The sequence below is a fragment of the Orcinus orca genome, chromosome 14, assembly GCF_937001465.1.
Source record: "Orcinus orca chromosome 14, mOrcOrc1.1, whole genome shotgun sequence".
Lineage (NCBI taxonomy): Eukaryota > Metazoa > Chordata > Mammalia > Artiodactyla > Delphinidae > Orcinus > Orcinus orca.
Genome location: NC_064572.1, coordinates 8766539 through 8788422, shown reverse-complemented (window position 1 = coordinate 8788422; position 21884 = coordinate 8766539). Strand labels below are relative to the sequence as shown.

At 49.4% G+C, this 21884-nt stretch overlaps 1 protein-coding gene across 2 annotated transcripts in view; it reads right to left on the bottom strand.

Moving 5' to 3' along the window:
* Nucleotides 1-16648, bottom strand: part of TRIM67 (tripartite motif containing 67) — a 52137-nt gene extending 35489 nt beyond the window's left edge. For both annotated transcript variants that reach the window (XM_004281572.3, XM_033408878.2), the window contains exon 1: nucleotides 15605-16648. In XM_004281572.3, the coding sequence (XP_004281620.1) occupies nucleotides 15605-16648 (1044 nt within the window). The remainder of the gene's footprint in view (nucleotides 1-15604) is intronic.
* Nucleotides 16649-21884: the final 5236 nt, after the last annotated feature.

The following is a 21884-nucleotide window of genomic DNA, read 5'->3' as shown; positions in this document are numbered from 1 at the left end:
CACATCACTTCCTCTATCATTCATTTGCCCGAGCAAGTTACACGGCCCAGCCTTATATCAATGGAGAAAGAAGTACAGCTTTCCCACAAGGAGAGCAGAAAATATTTTGAACAAATAATTAAATCTAGCAAAACGGTCTCTGGAGTCAGGCAGACTTTGGCTTTCCTTTACTAGCCATGTGCTCTTGGGCAAGTTCTTCCTCTCTTATTAGAATCTACATGCTGGGGATTATACTACCTACTTAGCTGTGACAATTAAAATCAAATAACACATTAAAACACGTGACTTTTTTCTTCCTTCCCCTGGGTCACCCAACCCCTCCTTCTACCATTGCCTTCTCTCTCCGTCCTGCTGCCGACACCAGTGCGATAGGTTTGGCAGGAGAGCGTTTGCGAGAGGGGCAGGAGAGGAAGATGGCACCCGGGGAGACACAGAGCGGTTGAGAATTGCTTCTTATTTATTCATTTGGCTGCGCTGGGTCTTTAGTTTGCGGCACTTGGGATCTTCAGTTGCGGCATGCGAACTCTTAGTTGCAACTTGCGAACTCTTATTTGCAGCATATGGGATCTGGTTCCCTGACCAGGGATCGAACCCAGGCCCCCTGCATTGGGAACGTGGAGTCCTAGCCACTGGACCATCAGGGAAGTCCCAAGAATTGCTCCTTAAAGACAAGATCCTGGCTTCATATTTCAGGGAAAGGTAAGAAATAAATCCCTAAAATGTTTTAATGTTTGTATAGGACTTTATCCTAAAGTGAATACTAGGATAAAAGCATCCAGAGATGTATGTACAAGAGCGGTCATCGCATTACTAAAAATAGTAAAACTTCGTACATGATCTTAAATGTTCAGGAATAATGATTAAATCAGTGATGTTTTATCCACATGAATGAATACCCAACATCCATTAAAATGGCAACGTGTTTCTATATTGATGTAGGACAATCTCCATAACAGATTGTTCAACGGAAAGAAAAACATTATACCAAAAGCACATGTAAGAAGAGCTCATTTATTTAAAAATTATATACATATATATATGTGGCATATATATGATCGCTATTAAGGTAATCATATAAATGTGTGTGTGTATCACACATGTAAGAATTGTAAGAGTATAGGTGATTTTTCACGTTTCTTTGCATCTCCTCTGTATTGTCTGAATGTTTAAAAATAATGCATATTATTCTTTTATAATTAGAAAAAGCAATAAAGTTACTTTCATTAAAAAAAGTTCATATGTTACTAAGATCTCATTTGAAATTTCTACCCCGGGCAGCTAAGCAATTTTACAACTGAAAACAGTCACTTGCTCTTTCCCCAAATGCCCTCTGATTCAGGACATTTGAACTCCAGAACAATGTCTTGATGCAAAAATACCGTTTCTTATTATAACCCTGGATGGCTAATATTTTCAACATAATTGACTGCGGTGATCTTCATAAGGGCTCAGGGAAAAGTCGCAAGGATGCCAAGGCTCCCTTCGAGAGCCCCCTCTCTCCTCCATCCCCTCTCCTGCTCTCCACCCAGAGTCTCCAGGGCCCTCGCTGCCCACCCAACACCACAGCCCCTCTCCCACCTCAAAACCTTCATTCTCCCCGACCCACGACCGGAATCTGAACTCCCACTCGCCTTAGAGTGCCTAGTCTCTGCTCGAAAACAATTCAAATTCAATCCAGCCAAGCATTTTCACAGGGTACGAGGAGACAACCGGCTTCCTCTGCCTGGTTGGTAACTTGCGATTGTCTTTCACTGTCTTGATCCTTAGTGCCTCCGAATGTGACTTACAGGGTCACTGCAGGTGTAGTTAGCTAAGATGAGGTCATAGTGGGGTAGACTGGCCCCTCATCCAGTATGACTGATGTTTTTAGAAAAAGGGAAATTTGGACACAGACACACACACACACACACACAGGGGCAAGACTGGAGTTACGTGGCCACAAGCCAAGGCACCCCCTGAAGCCAGGAGAGAGGCCTGGATCAAGGCCTCCCAGAGCCTTCAGAGGGAGCGTGGCCCTGTGACACCTTGATCTCTGACTTGCAGCCTCCAGAGCTGTGAGACAATACATTTTGGTTGTTTTAAGCCACCCAGGTTGTGATAATTTGTTACAGCAGCCCCAGGAAACTAGTACCCTATGCACAGTTTTTACTCCTATTCTAACACATGTTCTTTCATATATATTCACTAAATGGAATCATATTACACACAGTCTTTCTCTACACCATAAAGTGGGCTTTGGGTTCTTTAGAGAAGAGGGGACGCAGCCAAGCTGCTTATTCCTTCAGGAAAGAGGTCGGGGCTTACAGTAAACTGAGTGCCCTGCAGCTACCACGCGGACCTTTACTTCATCTCGCTTCGTCCTCATACCTTTCAAGTGTGGAAACTGAGGCTGAGAGACATTAAGAGACCTATCTCGAGACACAGGTCCAAACTGAACCCAGAGCTTTTGATTTCAATCCAGATCCTTCCCATGATATCAGTCAGTGGCGACCAGAAGGTTGGTCCGGGCAGTCCTAGGATAGATCTCTGTAGCACCTGTTCATGTGGTGTGGTGAAGAGGCCCTACCAAGGGACAGCTGCGTCATTAGGGTGACGGCTGCGTCTCAGCCCTCCCACAAGAGGGCTCTTGGGAACAACCTCAACCCTGACACAGTCGCCTCTTCTTTCCGACCGTGCTTGGCCTCGACACTCACAATAATCACGATGTGGGGCCGATTATGATTCTGGCTTTCTTTCACCGAGCACTTACTCTGTGGTGTGTGCTGCCACGAGCTCCTTTTATTTATTTATTTGGTTGCGCTGGGTCTTAGCTGTGGCAGGTGGGCTCCTTAGCTGCAGCTCGAGGGCTTCTTCGTCACGCAAACTCTCGGTGGCGGCATGCGTGTGGAATCTAGTTCCCTGACCAGGGATCGAACCCGGGCCGCCTGCCTTGGGAGCGTGGAGTCTTAACCACTGCGCCACCAGGGAAGTCCCCTGTCATGAGTTCTCAAAATGCATGATCTCACTCCCTGGCAAGTGGTAGAGTTTTAGGAGAGCTGTCTCTAAAACGAACGTTCTTATTCGATGCATTCTGCTACCTCGGGAGCACTAAAGAGTTCGGGAATGGCAGTCTAGTAAACTGAGACTCGATCTGTTCTCCGGACAAGATGTAACAGCTAACATCTGGGAAAAATCCCACCGATATTTCCAGCTGGCTTCTGTCGTCCCACTAGATCAGCTGATTGTTTCCAAAACCGTTAGCTCATCTAATGGGGGAGGGGTGCGCTATGCTAATGAGTGTGAATGGCTCTCTTCAGTAAGGGGCCCAGAAAAATGCATAATTCCTCCTGCCCTCATTTTCCACACTGTTCCCTGGAGTGCCCCCTCCTGCATGAATCACTCTGTTCCATGAAGCTAAAAGGGACCCCACTGGAATAGTCATTTACGGTGTTGATATTAGAATACATTTTCGTGTTGTCACCATTCACTTATTAAATTGATGCTTGTGGCTTACTGGGTGCCAGCTGCTCTGCTGGGTACTGGGAGTACAAAGGCTTCCCTGGTGGCACAGTGGTTAAGAATCCGCCTGCCAATGCAGGGGACGTGGGTTGGAGCCCTGGTCCGGGAGGATCTCACATGCCGCGGAGCAAATAAGCCCGTGTGCTACAACTACTGAGCCTGCGCTCTAGAGCCCGTGAGCCACAACTACTGAAGCCCGCACGCCTAGAGCCCGTGCTCCGCAACAAGAGAAGCCACCGCAGTGAGAAGCCCACGCACCGCAATGAAGAGTAGCCCCCGCTCGCCGCAACTAGAGAAAGCCTGCGCGCAGCAACGAAGACCCAACGCAGCCAAAAATAAATAAAATACGTTTATAAAAAAAAAGAAACTGAAAGCAGGATCTCAAAGAGGTATTTGCAAAAAAATAAGAGTCATTCAGATCATGTTCCAGTGGTAGCAAACCAGCCTGGGATAGGATGGTGGGCGCACAAAGTCCCCGGACCAGAATCCTGACTTTGTACTTGTACAAAGGCCATACACCGGGCAAAGCCAGGTGATGTTTTTTATCACCCGTAACCCAAACTGCCTCTTCATTGGGATCAAGCCAACTCCAGTCACCGGCAACCATAATAGGATGGTTTTTGTGACGATCATGAGGACGTGTCTTAGAGCTTTCTATCCATGATCAAATTACACAAAAAGGACACTCTCCTTTCCTGTCTGGATACCTCCTTCCTTTCACCTCTGCAAATCCTCCCAGCACTTTGAAACCCAGCTCAGCTCCAATCCCCTCCGTACAGCCTTCCCTGCAGTCTGCCATCGATCTGACTCTGCTCTGCGCCCACTTACACTTAGGGTTTAGCCCCAGTTATCTGCGCTCTGCTACTGTTCTTTATTTCTTGTGAGGAAATGGAGAGACGGGCCTCCTGTCCATCTAAAAGGCTCGAGCTAATGACCAGTGCAAGATCGCCGTCTTTATCAACCTTTTCCCAAGTTCCTTCCGCCGTTGCCTTACTCCTTCTTTTGCCATACAGTTTCCTCACTTCTTTTTCGGCCCCCTTCTCCTCTTAGCTCAGCAAAGCAAATTGAGATGTTCAAAAGGGTTTTGCTGCCAGGTTTTACTGGCAAACAGGATAAATATAACAACCTGGGAAAAGAAAGCAAATTTACAAGAACCTTCAAAGGGACTATAGCCAGCCTACCCCAGTTCTTCCCTGAAATTTAAATGAAGCCAACGTTTAAATCTTTCTTAGACTCTCAAGCTAGCTGTCCCTTTACATGTGGCTTCTGGAATCCATTTCTCCCATCGTTCTCTCACCACTCTCTCCAGATCCCGAATGTTTTCTTTGAGTCTCAGATGCTAAAGGATGGGTATTTCAAGTTCCCTCACTTTTATCAGAAGTGGTGTCGTGATTCTCAAGGTCCCTCTGCTTCGTGTGAATGTACGTTCATCCCTGGTGCTCGACCAGCAGATAATAAGCTATTTGAAAGTAGGAACTCGATTTTCAGTATCTTTTTTAATCTCACACAGTGCTGTATATTTAAGCCTCTCCTTTCTTTCCCAACTAATAAAACTCGTACCCATCATTCACGACCCCAGCTCAGACACCATCTCCTGCTTAATCTCCCGCTCACTACCCCTTCCCCTTCCCCTTGCAAATCTCCAGGCGGGATTAACTTCCTTCTCCTGTCTCGTCCCTCATCAGTTTATTCACGTGACAACTGTAGCACTTATTCCACTTTTTTATATTGTTTGTGCAAACATTAGGTTGGAGTAACATCATCCCCTCTTCCAGGCGTCTGTGAGCTCCCTGCAGCCTGTTTCAAGTGCATCCACAGCCCTCGGCACAGCCTGTGGGTTACAGCAGGTGCCCAAGGCATGCTCGTCCAGTGGAACGTTTCAGTTGCATCATACAGAGTCATGAGATGCTGTTTGTCCTTCACGTGCCAGAGGAGACAAATGGACTCAGGAATGAAAGCCACCTTAGCTGTCCTCAGACTTCCTGTGGCCCACACCACAGACATTCCACCACCTTCCTCACCACCATCACCATCACACCATCCAGAAAAACCCCGAGGTCTGGGTACCCCAACCGAAGCAAGGAGTTCGGAGAACCAGAGGAGCTTGGAGACGTTACCCATAACGTGTACAAGCAGAAATCACTTGAGGAACTACCTGCGTTTTGACTTAATCTTCCTGTTGGAAGATAACTTTGCTCTCTTGGTTTTTACAAGTGTCGTCAGCGAGGCACTGATTGCTCTTTGTTCTGGCTACCTTTCCAAGGATGTCTGCAGAAACAACTTTGGGAACTGGACTTGCTGTCTCCCTCTGGAGCGAAGAGCTCGGTGCTCACTGCATGTTACAGAAGATTCAGCCTCCCTGAGCTGAGGTTCCTCTCTTCTGTAATGCAACCTACTGTGTGTGGGGGTGTCATCTGGCTCTCTTCACATCACCCTGGGGGAACTGGGCTCCGGGAAATGGCACAAACATGCCAATTCTCTGACTGCTGCTGCTGCCGTGAGTGATAAGACTGTTTTCCAACTCCGACCCAGGAGTCTCACGTCTGCCCACATCCATGAACTGCGGCAACAGCACGTGTTAGCTTGTACACAGGCAAAAATCTCAAAGCTCTTGTGGTTCCTGACACCCCTCAGCAGGGTCTTCTGGCCTTAACGTGCCCTGACTTCCCCTCTGAACATCTTCATACTCCCAACAAGCTAGAGGGGTGGAACCCTGCCTGGCTGTGTGGAGGACAAATATTCATCAGTGATAAGCTGCAAATCCGCGTACAGGAAGCCAGTTTGAGAGGTGATAATCACACCCTCAAAACGAATGGAGGTATGTGGTGATATTCACAGGAAGGATGTGAACCCGGACACATGATCCTGCTGTCAACACCAGTCATTTTGGAGTTTCTTTATTACAAGGGACTAACAGGGAGAAGGGAACAGTCATGTGTCCCAGTGACTGGGCAAGTCCCTGTTTCTTGATCTGAACATTTCAAACAGTATTTAGCTTTTGTAACAGTGACTGGGCACTGCTCAGAAGCAGGGAACTATCTTTTTTTTCCCCTCTTTTTAAATATTTATTTATTTATTTTGGCTGCGCCGGGTCTTAGTTGCGGCACTCAGGATTTTCGTTGCAGCATGCGGACTCTTAGCTGCGGCATGTGTGTGGGATCTAGTTCCTCAACCAGGGATCAAACCCAGGCCCCCTGCATTGGGAGGGCAGAGTCTTACCCACTGGATCAACATGGAAGTCCCAGTAGGGGACTACTTTAATGAGGTTTTCCAGAAGTTTCTTGTTCCCTGTGGTTTTATTCAAGCAGGCGACTCATTTATTTATTAACCTAGTTAGTTCAGAAGGGATTTAAGGCAGCTTGCAAGGGTCTACAGAAATCAAGGTTGCATAACTTAAAAGAAAGAAAACCAAGGGTGGGAGCAGAAAATGGAGCCAGAAATGAGGCTCAAAGTTTATAACATAATTACATCCATTGTGTACACACAAAATATTTGGCTCTAAGCATTTTAGCGACCAAAGAGAAAAGTGCAACCTGACCACTTGCACAATCTAAAGTGCCTACTAGATTAAAAAAGGGAAACATTTGCACCGCAGAGCTGGCTTGAAGGAGAGATGTGACAGTCACCACAGGAAAGTACAAAGCCCTACCAGGACCCTTATCCCCGCCAGAAAAAAACCTTAAGCCACTGGGGCCAAGCAGCAAATCCTGTCTCTCCTCCCCTCCCCCCTGAGCAAAGTGAAGACCCCACGTGGCTGGAGATAGGGAAAAGAAAAAACCCAATCTTCCTGGAGAAGATGCAGGAAACAGGCCTGGGTCCAGACCATTCAAGGCTTCCTATTGCTGGGGAAGGGTCAGGACAACTGAGAAGATGGAAGGGGACTAATCTGTTGACTTGACACAGCCTAGGAAAGAATCAGTGAACTTAAAGAGAGGTCCACAGAAATGAATGAAACTGTAACAGAGACAAAAAGAATGACTACGGGAAAAAGAAGAGAGCATCCAAGAACGGTGGAACAATATCAAACAACGTAACACACATGTAATTGGAATCCCAGAAGTATGAGGGACAGAGGGCAGAGCAAAAGAATCATCGAGAGAGATAATAGACAAAAAGTTTCCAAAAATAATAAAAGACATCAGACCACGAGTCCAAGAAGCTCAGAGAACCCCAGGCAGCATGTGAATGCATACATTTCTCTCCATTCCTGCTGCCTCCCTCCTAGTTCAAGCCCCCATATTTACAGCCCAAGTGACTCTCATAGCCTAGGAAGTGGTCTTCCTTCCCCTACTACTCTTGTCCCCCTACCACACATTTCCCAACTGCAGTCAGAAAGATCTTTTAAAAAATAGGGGACTTCCCTGGTTGCACAGTGCTTAAGACTCCACGCTCCCAACGCTGGGGGCCCAGGTTCGATCCCTGGTCAGGGAACTAGATTCCACGTGCGTGGTGCAACGAAGAGTTTGTGTGCCACAACTAAGGAGCCCACGTGCCACAACTAAGACCCAGTGCAACCAAATAAATACATTTAAAATACGTATATATTTAAAAAATAAACATCACTCCCCAGGTTAAAGTCCTCTAGTCACCTCTCTTTGCATTTACCATAAAATCCCATCTGTTCCCTGTGGGCTGCCAGGCCCTGCGTCGTCTGGACCCTCCCTGTGTCTCTGCTCCTGTACCTTATCCACCTTTTTCATTGTACTGCAAAGGCACGTTTCTGTCCTTCAGACACAGTGGGGGTCCCCCAACCCCCATTCTCGGTTCTTCGGCTCTTCCTCTCCCTGTGAAGCGAGCTGCCTTCAGAAGTGTGCTGGGCTGGTTACTTCTCAGCCAGTCGTCAAGTCTTGCTTTTCCAACCTTCCCCCTGAAGAAGTCTGCCCAACTGCTTTTCATCACATTATTGTACTTCCATCCTAGTACTTACTACTATCCGAAATTCTCCAATTTATTTACTTGCTTATGCATGTGTTGATTTTCTCTCTCCTGTGACTAGATCTCTGTTCTTTGAGGGAAAAGAACATGCCCTTCCATGGCCTTGGTGCTTACAGTGGTGCTGGTAGGATACCGGCACTGAAGACTTACGTGTTGACTGAATAAGGAATTAGGTCGATTGAAGAATAAGTGCTCATTAGCGGCATAGCTCAGGGAAACGACTTACAGGTCAAGAGGCATCATCAGTTTTTAAGTTATCCTCAGTGAGTGCCAGAGCTGACTTTTGGTCCTGTGGGTACACAGCTCAGCGGATAGGTAGCCAGACATTTGGTGACGCGTTATTTATGGAGTGATGTAAGCCACAACTCTCTGTTTTAAAGAGGCCTGTCATTTACGATGACTCATATTTTATTGGTTTCTTGGTTTTATGGATTACCACCCAGAATCAAACGATAAGGAAGAACTGGGAGATTGGATAAGTACAAACATTTGCCAAACTTTCCTAACACAACCCTGACCTGTGTTTTTTAAACTATGCACAGCCTGGATAGACTTTTCAGAGGACATGTGACCAAGGCCCAGACCCTCCTGTGGAGGGGTCCAGGTTCCCGTCTGTTACATCCGTCATTTAGACCCTTCCAACTCCCTCACCTGTTTCTGTCCCTTGTGGATCCTTGACTACTCTTCCCTGCAAACTACTTCTTCCCTCTGCAGCCACATGAAAAATGAAGAGACAGAGCCATTTGATCTCTTAGATTCCCTCCAGCACTCAAGTTCTTTTATCCTCTTTGCTCCGAACAGGATGAACTGTGTCCTCCTCAACCTTTCATCTCCCTTTTCTGCTGCCCGTATCAGTTGAATAAGGGAGGGGCTCTTGCCCCTCTCTCTGTCCCCACTGTCTAGACTAGGTGTCTGCTAACCCTGTATTTTTTCCATACCTCATTACTCTTTAGGGAATGCTCTAGGCACCTGTTTTTGTTCAGATACACAGAGCATCCTGTTATTTTTATAGTTCATCAAAATGTACAAGGGAGGAATCGATCATGTTTTTCCAGAATCATTTCACAAATTGCTGTGCAACTGTGGCAAGCCCCTCGGCCTCACGTTCCTCATCTGCAAAAGGAGCATGCTGGGGTTTATGGTCTCTGTTAGGAACCGGGCTACCCTAGGAAGGGGAAATGCCAGGCGGGGAGGGGTGAACTCATGAGAGCCCCGCAACACCTGCCTGCTTCTCTCCTGCTCCTTCAGGCCTCACGGCTCTGAGAGTTCCAACCTCCTCCACCCTCTGGCCAGGACCTTTAAAACTGCCTAAAGAGTGGACAGAGCGCCCGCTTTGCTCCTTTATAGAACGACGAAGACACAAATCCAAAGGAAACCCAGAGATACAAACAGCAGTATGTACGTTTCTGTTCAAACCCAGCGAAGCAGCAAAGAGCGTCTGCCCAGAATTCCCTTCTCATGAGTCACCTACGCTCTGGCCCAGGAGGGCTCAGACAGCACCACCACCCCTCAGAGGTTCCCGCCCACCTCTGGGTCAGGTGGTCTTTGAGCACCATATTGCCTCCCAGCACCCAGAATTTGGTGAACCTGAAGATTCCCAGAGTAATTAAGACTGGTTCAAACCTCCGGGACCCCCTAGAGTCCACTTCACACAGCTGTAGATGACTTGCACAGTTACAGTGCTGGGCCCAGCGCCCTGGAGCCCCCAAAGCATTCCCGTCAAGGTTTCTCAAACTTGAACGTCCATCTGAATCAACTAGGGATCTTGCTAAATTCAAACCATGAGTCAGTAGGGCTGTGGCGGGTCTCAAGAGTCGGCATCTGCAGCGAGCTCCCGGCACTGCTTCTGTTACTCTTCGGACCTCGCTTTGAGTCGCGAGGTCCTAGTCTAGAAGTCGGCACTTTTATTTTTATTTTTTTCCCCATAAAGAACCAGAGAGTAAATATTTTCGGCTTTGCAGGCTGCCGATCTCTGGTCACAAGTACTCAACTCTACCAAAAGCAACCGTTAGAGCCCAAAGCAGCCATGGGCCAAATGTAAACAAAGGAGGATGGCTGCGTTCCAGTAAAACTTTATTTACAGAAGCAGGCGGTGTGCCAGCTTGCTGACCCCTCTAGGCAGTCTCAGAGATTGAGAGATCCCTCTCCTCTAGGACAGTCCGTTTCACTGACATCCACAAGTAAGGTCCCATCCACCAAGAATCTCGAGCCAGATAAAGGACCTCCCACTGCAGGCTAAAAATAGAACAGCTTAGCCACGGAGTGACCACCAGAGCGTACACTAGGAAACACATTCTGCAGTAGTCACATGGGGTTGTCCTTTCACAATCTCTAAGGTCCTCCTCAATTCGGAACCCTGATACTCCATAAATAATCTTCAAAGAGAAGAGAAAAGCAATTCAACTTATGGGTTCTTGCCTTCTGTCAAACCCACTTTTTGTTTTCCAGATGTGTGGAATGATGAGGAAAGCATGTACTTCAAAGCTTGTAACACAGGGGTTCTTTCTAATAGTTGTTCCTGAGTTACTGAGCTCCTTGGAATTAAATCCAAGCACAAGGCAGGCTACAGCCCCAGTGGCTTTAAAGACAGTGGTGATGTTAACACAGGGTAGTTTCAGAAGACGCGGCAGCCACTACTTATTGGAGTCAGCGCACGTTTCCAGGGGTCTAAGCAGACTTGCCATTGGTTCTGTCAGTCTGCGGCAGATGGAACAGAAGCCAGCCTATGCACTTCATTTCCCAGAGCTTCAGAGTTGGTGAAGGATTCAACATCTCAAAAACTCCAGCCTTCCACTCAGATGGTGCATACTTCCATGCCGCATGCTCTGAGGGCCCCGATGGATTTGTTTAGCAACTCTCGGCTTGCAGCGATTAGCCACAGAGATAGAGACTTCAGACCTCCCAGAAGATTTCTGCCAAGCATTTCTCTCTACCTAACCCTCTTTTTCCCTGTTCAGACCCCACTCAAAAGTGCCTTAGGGCCTTCCCTGGTGGCGCAGTGATTACGAATCCGCCTGCCAATGCAGGGCACACGGGCTCAAGCCCTGGTCTGGGAAGATCCCACATGCCGAGGAGCAACTAAGCCCACACGCCACAACTACTGAGCCTGTGCTCTAGAGCCCGCGAGCCACCACTACTGAGCCCACATGCCACACCTACTGAAGCCTGTGCTCCTAGAGCCCGTGCTCCGCAACAAGAGAAGCCACCGCAATGAGAAGCCCGCACACCCCTGCTCGACGCAACTAGAGACAGCCTGTGCACAGCAATGAAGATCCAATGCAGCCAAAAATAAAAATAAAGAAATAAAAAATTTCTTTTTAAAGAGCCTTAGATGGGCCCCGAAGGCTTGGTCTTTTCAGGGGCCTTAAAATCCAAAAGGGGCTATTTAGGCACTAGTTATGCCTATTAAAGCAGTTTTTGAGGGAAGGCAGATCACTAACTGGTAGTTAAAAATATAAAAATCTAGATACTTGTGATCCCCTTTTAAAAAGTAGTTCTAACAATAATGTAATGAAAGTAGCCAACAGTTATTACTAGAAACAAGGCAATCCACCTTATTGTTTTCCCCAATGGTCACTGTTTACATGAATTTTTAATTTTTTATATAATTTTGCTGTTGGGAGAAAAAATAGGTATAAACGTTTTGCAAGGCAATTTGGCAACGTTCATCAGATGTCTGGAAGACAGTTCTCCTTTGATACAGCAACTCCATATTTAGAAACGTAACCTGAGGAGATTATTAAGAAGAAAGGCATAGATTTAACTTGAAAAATGTTCCTAACAGCAAAAGACTGAAAACACCTAGATGAGCCCAGCATCAGGGTGTGGATCAAGCAACATAATAAATCCTTACAACGGAAAAGTGATGTTCATTAACTGACAGGAAAGATATTTGTACGGTATGATTAGACGAAAAAAAAGAAAGACAGTTACAAAATAAATATACAATAGAATTCTAGAAGAAAAAACTCCAAAATGTTAGAAATGTTTTTTCTCTGCAAACTGGAATTTGGGGTTGGTATTTAATTTCTACATCTCTACCTCTGTAATTCTAATTCTTAACAAAGCGCATCTATTCCCTGTGTTATGATGTACTACAAATATTCGAATAAGTATACTTATGATTGTATACAGTTATGATTACACGTTCTGCTTTGGGCATTCACGTGTTATCTCTTTTAATGGAGGAAGTCTTTCCTCTGAGGCTTTAAAGGCTAAAAGCCTTTCTTTGTCTCTCTGATAAAATAAGGTAGGACCAGGCTTCTGAGAAGCCAAGTATCCTTTGGCAGGTCCTTGGGGCATGGGAGTAACCTGAAGTCCTGGCTTTCCTGTGATTTCTAGACCTCACTATCTCCTTTGCTCTTGTGAAGTGCTGACTCATTGGGAACAGTAATCCTGGGGTACAATGAGATTTTTGTTTTGATTCTATTCTATTGTCCATGGTTCTCAAAAGACTTCTGAGGAAGGGCTTATCCAGCGGTCCCTTCCTCAGTTCAAGAATCAACTTTTAAGCATTTTTAATTCAGAGTCCTGCACCCAGCAGGAATTACAGTGGTTGCCGACATTCCGTGACATGTCACACTAGGAAGAGGTACATCCCACAGTGACCCTCTCCTTCTGGACCCTTTCCTTCAGGAAAATTGGAATTCCACAATCAATAGGCAAAAAGACAAAAGCACTCATGGAAAGCTTCCCTTCCCTGTCCTATCTTTCACAACGTATAGTTTCTTCACATCAGAAGTTCTTTGAAATTATTAATCCTCTTCCAGGAGAATCATCTAAAAATGTGTTTGGCCAAGACCTAAAGTGTTTACACTGTTGTTTTTTCTTTTAACTTTTTATTTTATATTGGAGTATAGCTAATTAACAATGTGATAGTTTCAGGTGCACAGCAAAGGGACTCGGCCATACCTATACATGTATCCATTCTCCCCCGGACTCCCCTCCCATCCAGGCTGCCACATAACATTGAGCAGAGTTCCTTCTGCTGTACAGTAGGTCCTTGTTGATTATCCATTTTAAATATAGCAGTGTGTTTACACTTTTTTTGAAAAGTGATAATCAATCTTGTTTCAAAGTAGATTTCAGTGTCACTTACATGTCTCTCTCCCTAAGAATCACTAATTAGATGGCAAGCTCCAGTGGTGCTAGAGAGGAGTTGCAATGTGCAACAAAATATCACATGAATAACTCACTCAGCAGACATTCTCATTTAGCTCCAAGCTATGTTAGGACTCAACATAAACACTACCAGCTCATGTGTTCACCAGGTTACCAAGTCACTGAGGTCAAAGAAGTACTCTTTGCTGCTGCCCTATAGCTTTCTGCAAGTTTGGGGGTATTAGCGCTATAATAATAATAATGATAAATAATATATATCGGTTACTGTGAGTTGGGTACTGTGCTAGAGGCTAAACGTACAGCATTATACTTACTCCCAACAACAATTATCTGAGTTAGATATTATTCAGTGGGCTTCAAACTGTGCCTAAAGCTTATAGCAAGTCAATTACAAATGCTGAGATTTGGATCCAGGTCTGTGCAACTTACAACAGGGTTTCTCTCAGAGGCACTGTTGATATTTTTCTGGGTTATTGTTTTGTGGGAGGTTTTCTGTGCCCTGTAGCCTGTTCAGCAGCCTCCTTGGCCTCTACCCCTAGATGCCAGTAGCAACTCCTAAGTGGGATAACCAGAGATGTCTCCAGACACTGGCAATGTCCTGGAGGGGGAGTGAAACTGTTCCCAAATGAGAACCGCTGCTCTAGAATTAGGGATTTGACTCCAGATCGCCCTTTTCTGAACTACTATGCAAATTTCCCTTTCTGAGGTGGATTTCTGAAGTGTTCCTCATTTGTTCTTGCCTAATTTTTTTGTTTGAAAATGTTGAGTTACAGTAACAACAGGCATGTTGTAGCAGAAATTATACAGTAACTGTATGTAATAAATCTATAGTATGAATGGTTGGTCCCTTCTTCACCTCCCATCTATGTTCCCCTTTTCGTCCATTTCCAGTTGGATGATATGAGAGGACCATGGCAAGTTGCCTTACTTTCCCGTGTTTTTCCTCCTCAGTCATAATACATACTTCCTGTTGGGCTATTTGGAGATCTCCTGCCTCTTTGTGGGGTAAGAGTTTACTGGAAAGAGGATACTGAACGATAAACGTCCAAATTTGCAGTTGGAGTCCTTGAACAAAGGACCCGGATCACTGACCTCAGCAGTGAGTCCAGTTGCACGGCCTGGCCTTTGAGTAGGAAATTAAGGTGAATGTTAGAAAAGCTGACCCCACTCTTGCCTTGGGGTCTGATCGAGGGCCTGCCCTGAGTTTGAAGGCTTCTCTCCTTCGGTGTCAGCTATGAGGATACACTGGCCACCACAAGTGTGTGCGAGTTGCCTGTAGCGGCTGTTCCTTCCCACTTGGGAGGTGGCACCTGCAGGCAAGTCCCTGGAAAGATGGCCCTCAGCAGCCTGCCGATGAGTGCGCCTGGCTGTCCTACTAAGTGCTTACTCCACCGCACTCCTGCCACCTGGAGTCCCAGGAAGAGAAGGTCTCTCAGTGGGTTCCCTCCTTAACAGGGCACACGCCCGAAGTCTCAAATAAGGCGCATGAAGAATTACATCTTCCCTTTAAGCTGAGAGGCATTCTGGGGTTAGAAAGTGCTGGAGACTAGCTGAGAGAGTAGGAAACTTTCTGCTCTAGAAGCTGATGGGAATTCTGCTCTAAGGGAGATAGTGTATCCCTTCACTGAGGGTTAGGATAGAATCCTTCCTGCCTTCAGAGAAGATTAACCAAGCACGGGTGGCATCAGACATTTTCCTGCAATCAGGTGGTAACACTTGTACTTAAAAAAAAAAAAAAGAAAGGAAAAAAGAAAAGAAAAAAAAAATGAACTTTTTAGAGGGAGGAAGGGGGCCCTAGGTGTCATAAACCCAGAGGGGCCATCAAGGTAATTTATTCGTCAATTTGGAGAGTGAACGAGTCCTGCTTCTGCATTCTAGACGACTTTTGGGTGGAATCATAAAGCCTCAGGCGCGAGGGGACCTAGGGTGTCGTCCTTCCATGCCCTTCCCATCTCCAACACTCAGCTCAGAGTACTTGGAGCTTATTTAACGAAGGGGAGCGCCCTTTTCTTGGCGTCCGTGCCCCGTGCCCTGCCCCGCGGGCGCTCACCTTGTGCTGTTTCCACATGGCCCCCAGCGGCTTCACCTCGTGCTTGCCGTGCCGGCCCTCCTCCAGGCACAGATAGCACACCGGGGCTCGGCAGCTCACGCAGTACATGCTGTAGTTCTCCATTTCGTGGTCAGGGCACGTAGGGTACTTGCGGGCCGCGCCGCCCCCCGCCGCTCCGGCGCCGGTGGCACCCGGGCTCTTGCAGCTTCCGCCTGCGCTGGGGGCGCCCTGGGCGGCGCCTGGAGACGCAGAGGCGGCCTCGGCGGGCGCGCGCGGCGGCGGCGGCGGCGGCGACACCAGGCGGTGCTTGGCGAAGGGTCCCCGGGATGGATGGCACTTGAGCTGGCAGGCAGCGCAGTAGAGCACGTCGCACTGCTCGCAGAGCGTGGCGGCCGGCTCGGGCGGGGTGCGGTCGCACAACTGGCACACGGCCACGGCAGCGGCTGCGGACGCCCCGTGCGCGGCCCCGCGGCCCTGCTGATGGCGCTGCACGATGGCCTCTAGCAGTCGGTTGCGCCGGAAGCCGCGCAGGCCGCGGTGGTCCAGGGAGGCGCTGCGGTGGCACTGCGGGCACGTGATGGAGCTCGAGGAGGCCGAGGGCAGGGAGCAGCAGGCGGCGCCTCGGGCGGCGGCGGCCGAGGAGCCGGGCGGCGCAGGCACCGTGGGCAGCACGCGAACCCCGTTGGGGGACTTGAGGCTCGGGGTGTAAGAGCCGTAACCGCTGTCTGTCTCACTGTACAAGCTCAGCTTGTCCGCGTGGTCGCCGCCGGCCGCGCTCCCGCCGCCGCCGCCGCCGCCGCCGGCCGGGCCAGCCGGCGTCTCATGGTCCGGAGGGGGCGCGGCGGCGGCGGCGGCGGCGGCGGCGCCTGCGGGCAGCCCTGAGCCCCGGGAGTGCAGGAGCGGCGGGGGCAGGTGCTGCTCGCCGTCCGGGGTCTGCACCGCGATGGTTCGGGCGCAAGGCAGGCAGACGTTGTGGGAACATGGCAAGATGATGGGCTCCCGAAACAGCGAGCCGCACACGGGGCACTTGAGCTCCTCCTCCATCGCTGCGCCGGCGGAGAGAGCGGCTCGGCGCGGAGGGTGGAACGGCCCAAGCCCCGGAGACGGGCAGAGGCGAGCAAGCGTGGCTAGCACCAGTGAGGGGGAGGCGGGCGCGTCACACGGGCATGACTGCTTTGCAAGCCGGGGGCACGCCCCTCTCTCAGTCCTGGGGCCACCGCCCACGGACGACTGGGGGCAAGAGGAAGGAGAGCGGGTCCTCACCTGCTGCCCGCGAGGCTCCTGCACCAGCGGCTGCAACCTGCGGCCAGAGTCCGGAGCTGGTCGGCTGCCCTCGCGGTGGCCTGCGAGATGCTCTAGGGGATGAATCAGCAGTAGCGCCGCCGCTGGCGGCTGCGCGCGTCTCCTCTCCACATGAGGACCGGCTGCCGGGCTGAGGTTCGCTGGCTCTCCTGTTTCAGCCCCTCGGGTGCAGTGGGCAGCTGCCCAGGGGCCCCTTTTGCCCTGGCCGGTGGCCACCGCCAGTCCGGGCGATCTGTAGGTGAGAAGGCGGGCGAGCAGGCCTCTTGGCCCGCGGCTGGGTTCAGCACCACGAGGCGGCGGACAGCGCCCGGGAGCCGACGCTGGAGCCCGAGCTCCGCTCTCGCCGACCCGGGGGCCTTCAGCTGCCGGGCCTCTGCGCCCGCGACTACCTCGGGGGGCCCCGCCGGCCCGGAGACCTTCTCTCGCCTCTCTCTGCGGCCGCTGCCGACGCGGGTCGAACGCCCCCCGGGGCCTTCTTTCCGCGGCCAGCACGGCCCCGCTGCTCCGGTTCGCCGCCGCTGCTCCTGCGGCGCCTGTGACCTTGGCCGTGCGACGCGGCGGCCCGCGGGTGGAGGGCGAGCGCCCGGCTGGCTCGGGAATCCCCTCCGGTCTCCGTGCCGCCGCCGCCTCCTGCCGGCGCCGTGCGCCGAGGAGTTGTAATTTCCAGGGCCGAGAGGAGCGGCAGGGAGGGGGCAAAGGAGGGGCGAGGGGGGGCCGCTCAGCGAATGAGGGCTCGCCTCTCGCTGCTAGGGGAGTCCTGGGGCAATTTTAAGGGTTCGCAGAGAAAACCGCTGTTAACAGCAAGCTTTTATCTGGATGGAGGTCGCATCTTGAATTAGCGCAGCGACCTGGCCCGCCCCGCCCCGCCCCTGCCAGCATCCCTCCCGCCCACTCCCCTGATCCCACCTGCCGCCATAAAAGGGGGACAACAGGGACCTAGAAAGCCGGTTGTTTACAAATGGGGAGGTAGCCCAGTTGACCGTCGCTCCAAAAAATGCAAGCCACAAAATGTCGGACAGCCTGAAGTCAAAGGGTGAGGTTTTACTTGTGAGTTGAACCACAAGCCATCTCGTCTCTTCAGTCGCGAGTGTCCCTCCGCGATCCATGTCAGTCGTCTCTGCAGCGGGAGGACACGACACGGGGTTTATAAAATGGGGCTTCCCGGCGGAACGCGCAAAGGGCCACTTTAGGCCCCTTGGCCCTCGGAGCAGATTCCCCGGGACCCAGGCCTGCCTGGCCGCGGATGGCGCGGCAAGAGGCCGGCGGGAAGGCAGCGAGCGGGGATGTTCGTTTTATGAATGAAAAAGATCTCCACGCTCCGCCACGCCAGCCACGAGGAGAGCCTCCCACCCGCGGCCCTGGCTGCTTGGTGTACGGGGAAGGATGGGTGGGGAGGCCGCGCGCGCCCAGGGAAGCGCTCGCAGCGCAGCCGGCTCTGCCTACGGACGCTTCACGCCGGCGTGAGACAGACACAGGTTAGGCAATCGCTTGCTCAAAAACCACAGGAATATTGAAGTCACGCCTCTCTCTGTTTCCGGGCTCTCCGGCACTCAAACAAAGGCTGGGGAGGCGCCGCAGCGCCGGGCGCGGAGCCGAAGCCCTGGGCAGGCCCGGTGCCTGGGGACGGGGCCGCGCGCACGGGGACCCCTGGGGGGGGAGGCGTGCTGACGCGGCCCTGACAGAACTCTGCGAGTCAGGATCCCGGGTGGGAATCTCAGCTCCTTTACGAACCAGTCCCCCCACCCTGAGCGGTCTGACTACGCTTTCCTAGTCTCTGATCCTGCATCTGTCAGCGACGGTTGCAATGATACTTCTGTGTTGAGAACTCAAGGAAGTCGTTGTAGGTAAACACAGATTGCATACCCGACTTCCTGCTGTAAAATCCTGTGACTCTTCAGTTCAGCTTTGCCCACTGTCGGGCAGCCTGTTTCCAGTTTGTCTTGAAGTTGAAGAGCAGGCCAACGGCGTGCCAGATAGAGCAACACAGAGTTAAAACAATAGACTGGACTTCTCGTCATCTGCAGGGAGCTTAGAACAATGATGTAACCAGGCGTCAGTATCCCCAGATGGGGGATGGTGACAACCCCATCCTCATCTGCCTTCTATAGATAGAGCCACAAAGTGCTGCGTCCTGCCTGCAGTGCTTTGATAAGAGAGTTGCTATAGCGTTGCTACGCTGCTGAGGGGGGCCGGGGCGGGGGGACATGGGTGTAGGTAGGTATGTGATTGAATCATTCACAGATGCACTTCTTGGGATGCTAGCAGTGTCATCACTCACCCCAGCCCAACTCAGCCTTCCTGGTGACTACAAAGAAAATAATAAACTCTTATGGTTCTAGTGTGAACAGACATGCCTCACTCCCCACCCCAACCAGTGGTCATGTGTCTGAGAGACCTCCTCTGCTTTGTCATTTTCAGACGGCTTGCAGGGTGGGGGTGGGGGAAGGGCTCCTGGAGGGGTATGGAAACACCCCTGTACAGAAGGACCGACAATTCCAGCAACTCTGTCCCTCAGACTGAGCATGATTTTGTTTCCCATGGGGAGGAAGCTCATCTCATACTTCAGAATTCTCCACCTATGCCTTTCCCACCTGCCCCCATCCCATCCCCCCAATCCCATCCCCCTAAATCATCCCCGATCCCCCTAAATCAGCTTAACCTTGTACCGCACTGTTGCTAAGGCATTGCTTACTGGGGGGATTGGCATCCTTCAGCTGCTGTGTAGGAGCTGAGGTTACACAGCGATTCCAAGAGTTCACCATAGCCATAATCACTAACGGTTGTCAACATCGTCTATAAAAAGTCCTCTTTCTGTCCCAACGGAGTCATGTACCATGTGTATACAGAAAAGCAATCTTACTTCTCTGATCCTCAGTTTTTTACTATTATAAAATTTAAGGATAGAATTCATTGAACTTTACATTTCCTTTTAGTTCTAAAAGCCTCTGCATATTAGTTGTTAAGAATGATATAACGTCCTTAATAAAAATGACTCTTATGAAGAAATTTGATCCCAAGATTGAATGGCATATCCATTTTTTCAAGTCATTAGTATTTTATTAAAGTCTGGGTCTCATGCAGATGGTGAGGCAAGTAATAATACTTCCACTGTAGGACTTGACAGTGTGTCCTCGTCTGTTCAGGCTGCTATAACAAAAATGCCATAGACCGGGTGGCTTAAACAACTGAATTTACTTCTCACAGTTCTAGAGGCTGAGAAGTCTATGATCAAGGCACTGGCAGGTCTGGTGTCTGGTGAGAACACACTTCCTCGATGCCAGACAGCTACCTTCTTTATGTATCCTCACATGGAGAGAGGGAGGGCAGAGCAAGCTCTCCTGTCTCTCCTTACAAGGGCACTAATCCCACTCACAAGGGAGCCACCCTCATGACCTAAGGACCTCCCAAAGGCCCCCCTTCCTAATATATTACATGGGTGGTTAGGATTTCTACATATGAATTTTGGGGGATGCAGACATTCAGTCCACAGCACGGTGTGAAATTATATTCTTGTATATAATCTCATTTAATCCTCACAACAACTCTGGAAGATCACCACATTTTCTTAATTTTATGATGTACGTATTTTTACATTTTAATGTTGCTGAAATCGGGATGTATACTACAATTGACACATACTCCTCTCTCCATGCTTACCTTGAAAATTTCTTATTAAATTGATAATGCAGCTTCCAGTCAATTAGAATCATGGAAATATTTTATTATTTCCAATTTACAGACAAGGAAACTGAGATGAGGAAGCTCAGGATCTCACAACTTTTAATGGTGGATCTAGAACTGGTCTGACTTCAAGTTCAAAACATTTTCCTTTAAACCTCAGTTGCTAATGAGGACTTCCCTCACAGTTACTGGTGGACAGTCTAGGGGAGCTCAGGAATGCAGAAGTCCATGCTCCCTTTCTGTAACAGGGAAGAACAAAACCTGACTCCATGTTGGATCTGTTTCTTTTACTTTAACCTTTGCTCTTCATTGCTTTTTGTTGCTATAATCACTAAAAGGGTATTGTCTATAGCTATTGGCATACATAATGGCCTGCCTCAGGGAACCCTGCCCCTCCACCTGAATGTTAAACTAAAGTGCCTTTGTTCAGCTCACAGGAGACAATCAGACCCTGTCCACCTGCGGATGCCTGCAGGAAAGAAGAAATTAACATATCCCCTCCTCGAGGCTGGCTATTCCAGGAGATATTTTGCAAGACAAATGGCCGTTTTACTTTACTTCCTCACTTCCTCCCCCTCTCTGTTCTATAAAAGAAACTGGCATCCAGACGCCAATGAGATGGTTCTTTTGAGACACTAGTCTGCCAGCTTTCCGAATAAAGTAGTATTCCTTGCCTCAACACCTCATCTCTGATTATTGGCCTGTCATGCGGCGAGCAGAGCGAGCTTGGATTGGGTAGCATTTCCTCACCCAGGGCCATTGAACATGCAATTCTCTGCCTTCCCAGGCTCCCCCACCCTCCAGGTTAGGTGCACCTCTAATAAGCTCCTGGACGTACCCTGTGTTATTCCTCTGTAGCCCCATCATTGACTGCTATTTTTGTTTATGTATCTCTCTCCTTTAGACAAGAAGCCCCTCAAGGATTGGGATCATGTCTATCTTGTTTCCCGGGTGTATTTCCTCTGCCATTGTCTGGCTCTGACTAAGTTATCCATTTTTGTGGACCGACTGACTGGTTGTCCGTTCAAGAATATCCATCCGCATACACTTCCTTGAAAAATTCTGGTAGAAGTAATTTTTTTTTTCCTGTAGAAGATGTCAACAGATCCACAGGGGAATTTTCTCTGTTTAATTCTGAGGTTCAAATATGTTATTTAGTTTTTGTTCTTTGGGGTGTGTGTGCGTGTGCACACACGCACACACACCCCTGCACTTCTTCTCTCAACATCCTTTATTTATTCTTTTTTTTTTTTTAGATTTAATTTTGTTTATTTTTGGCTGTGTTGGGTCTTTTTTG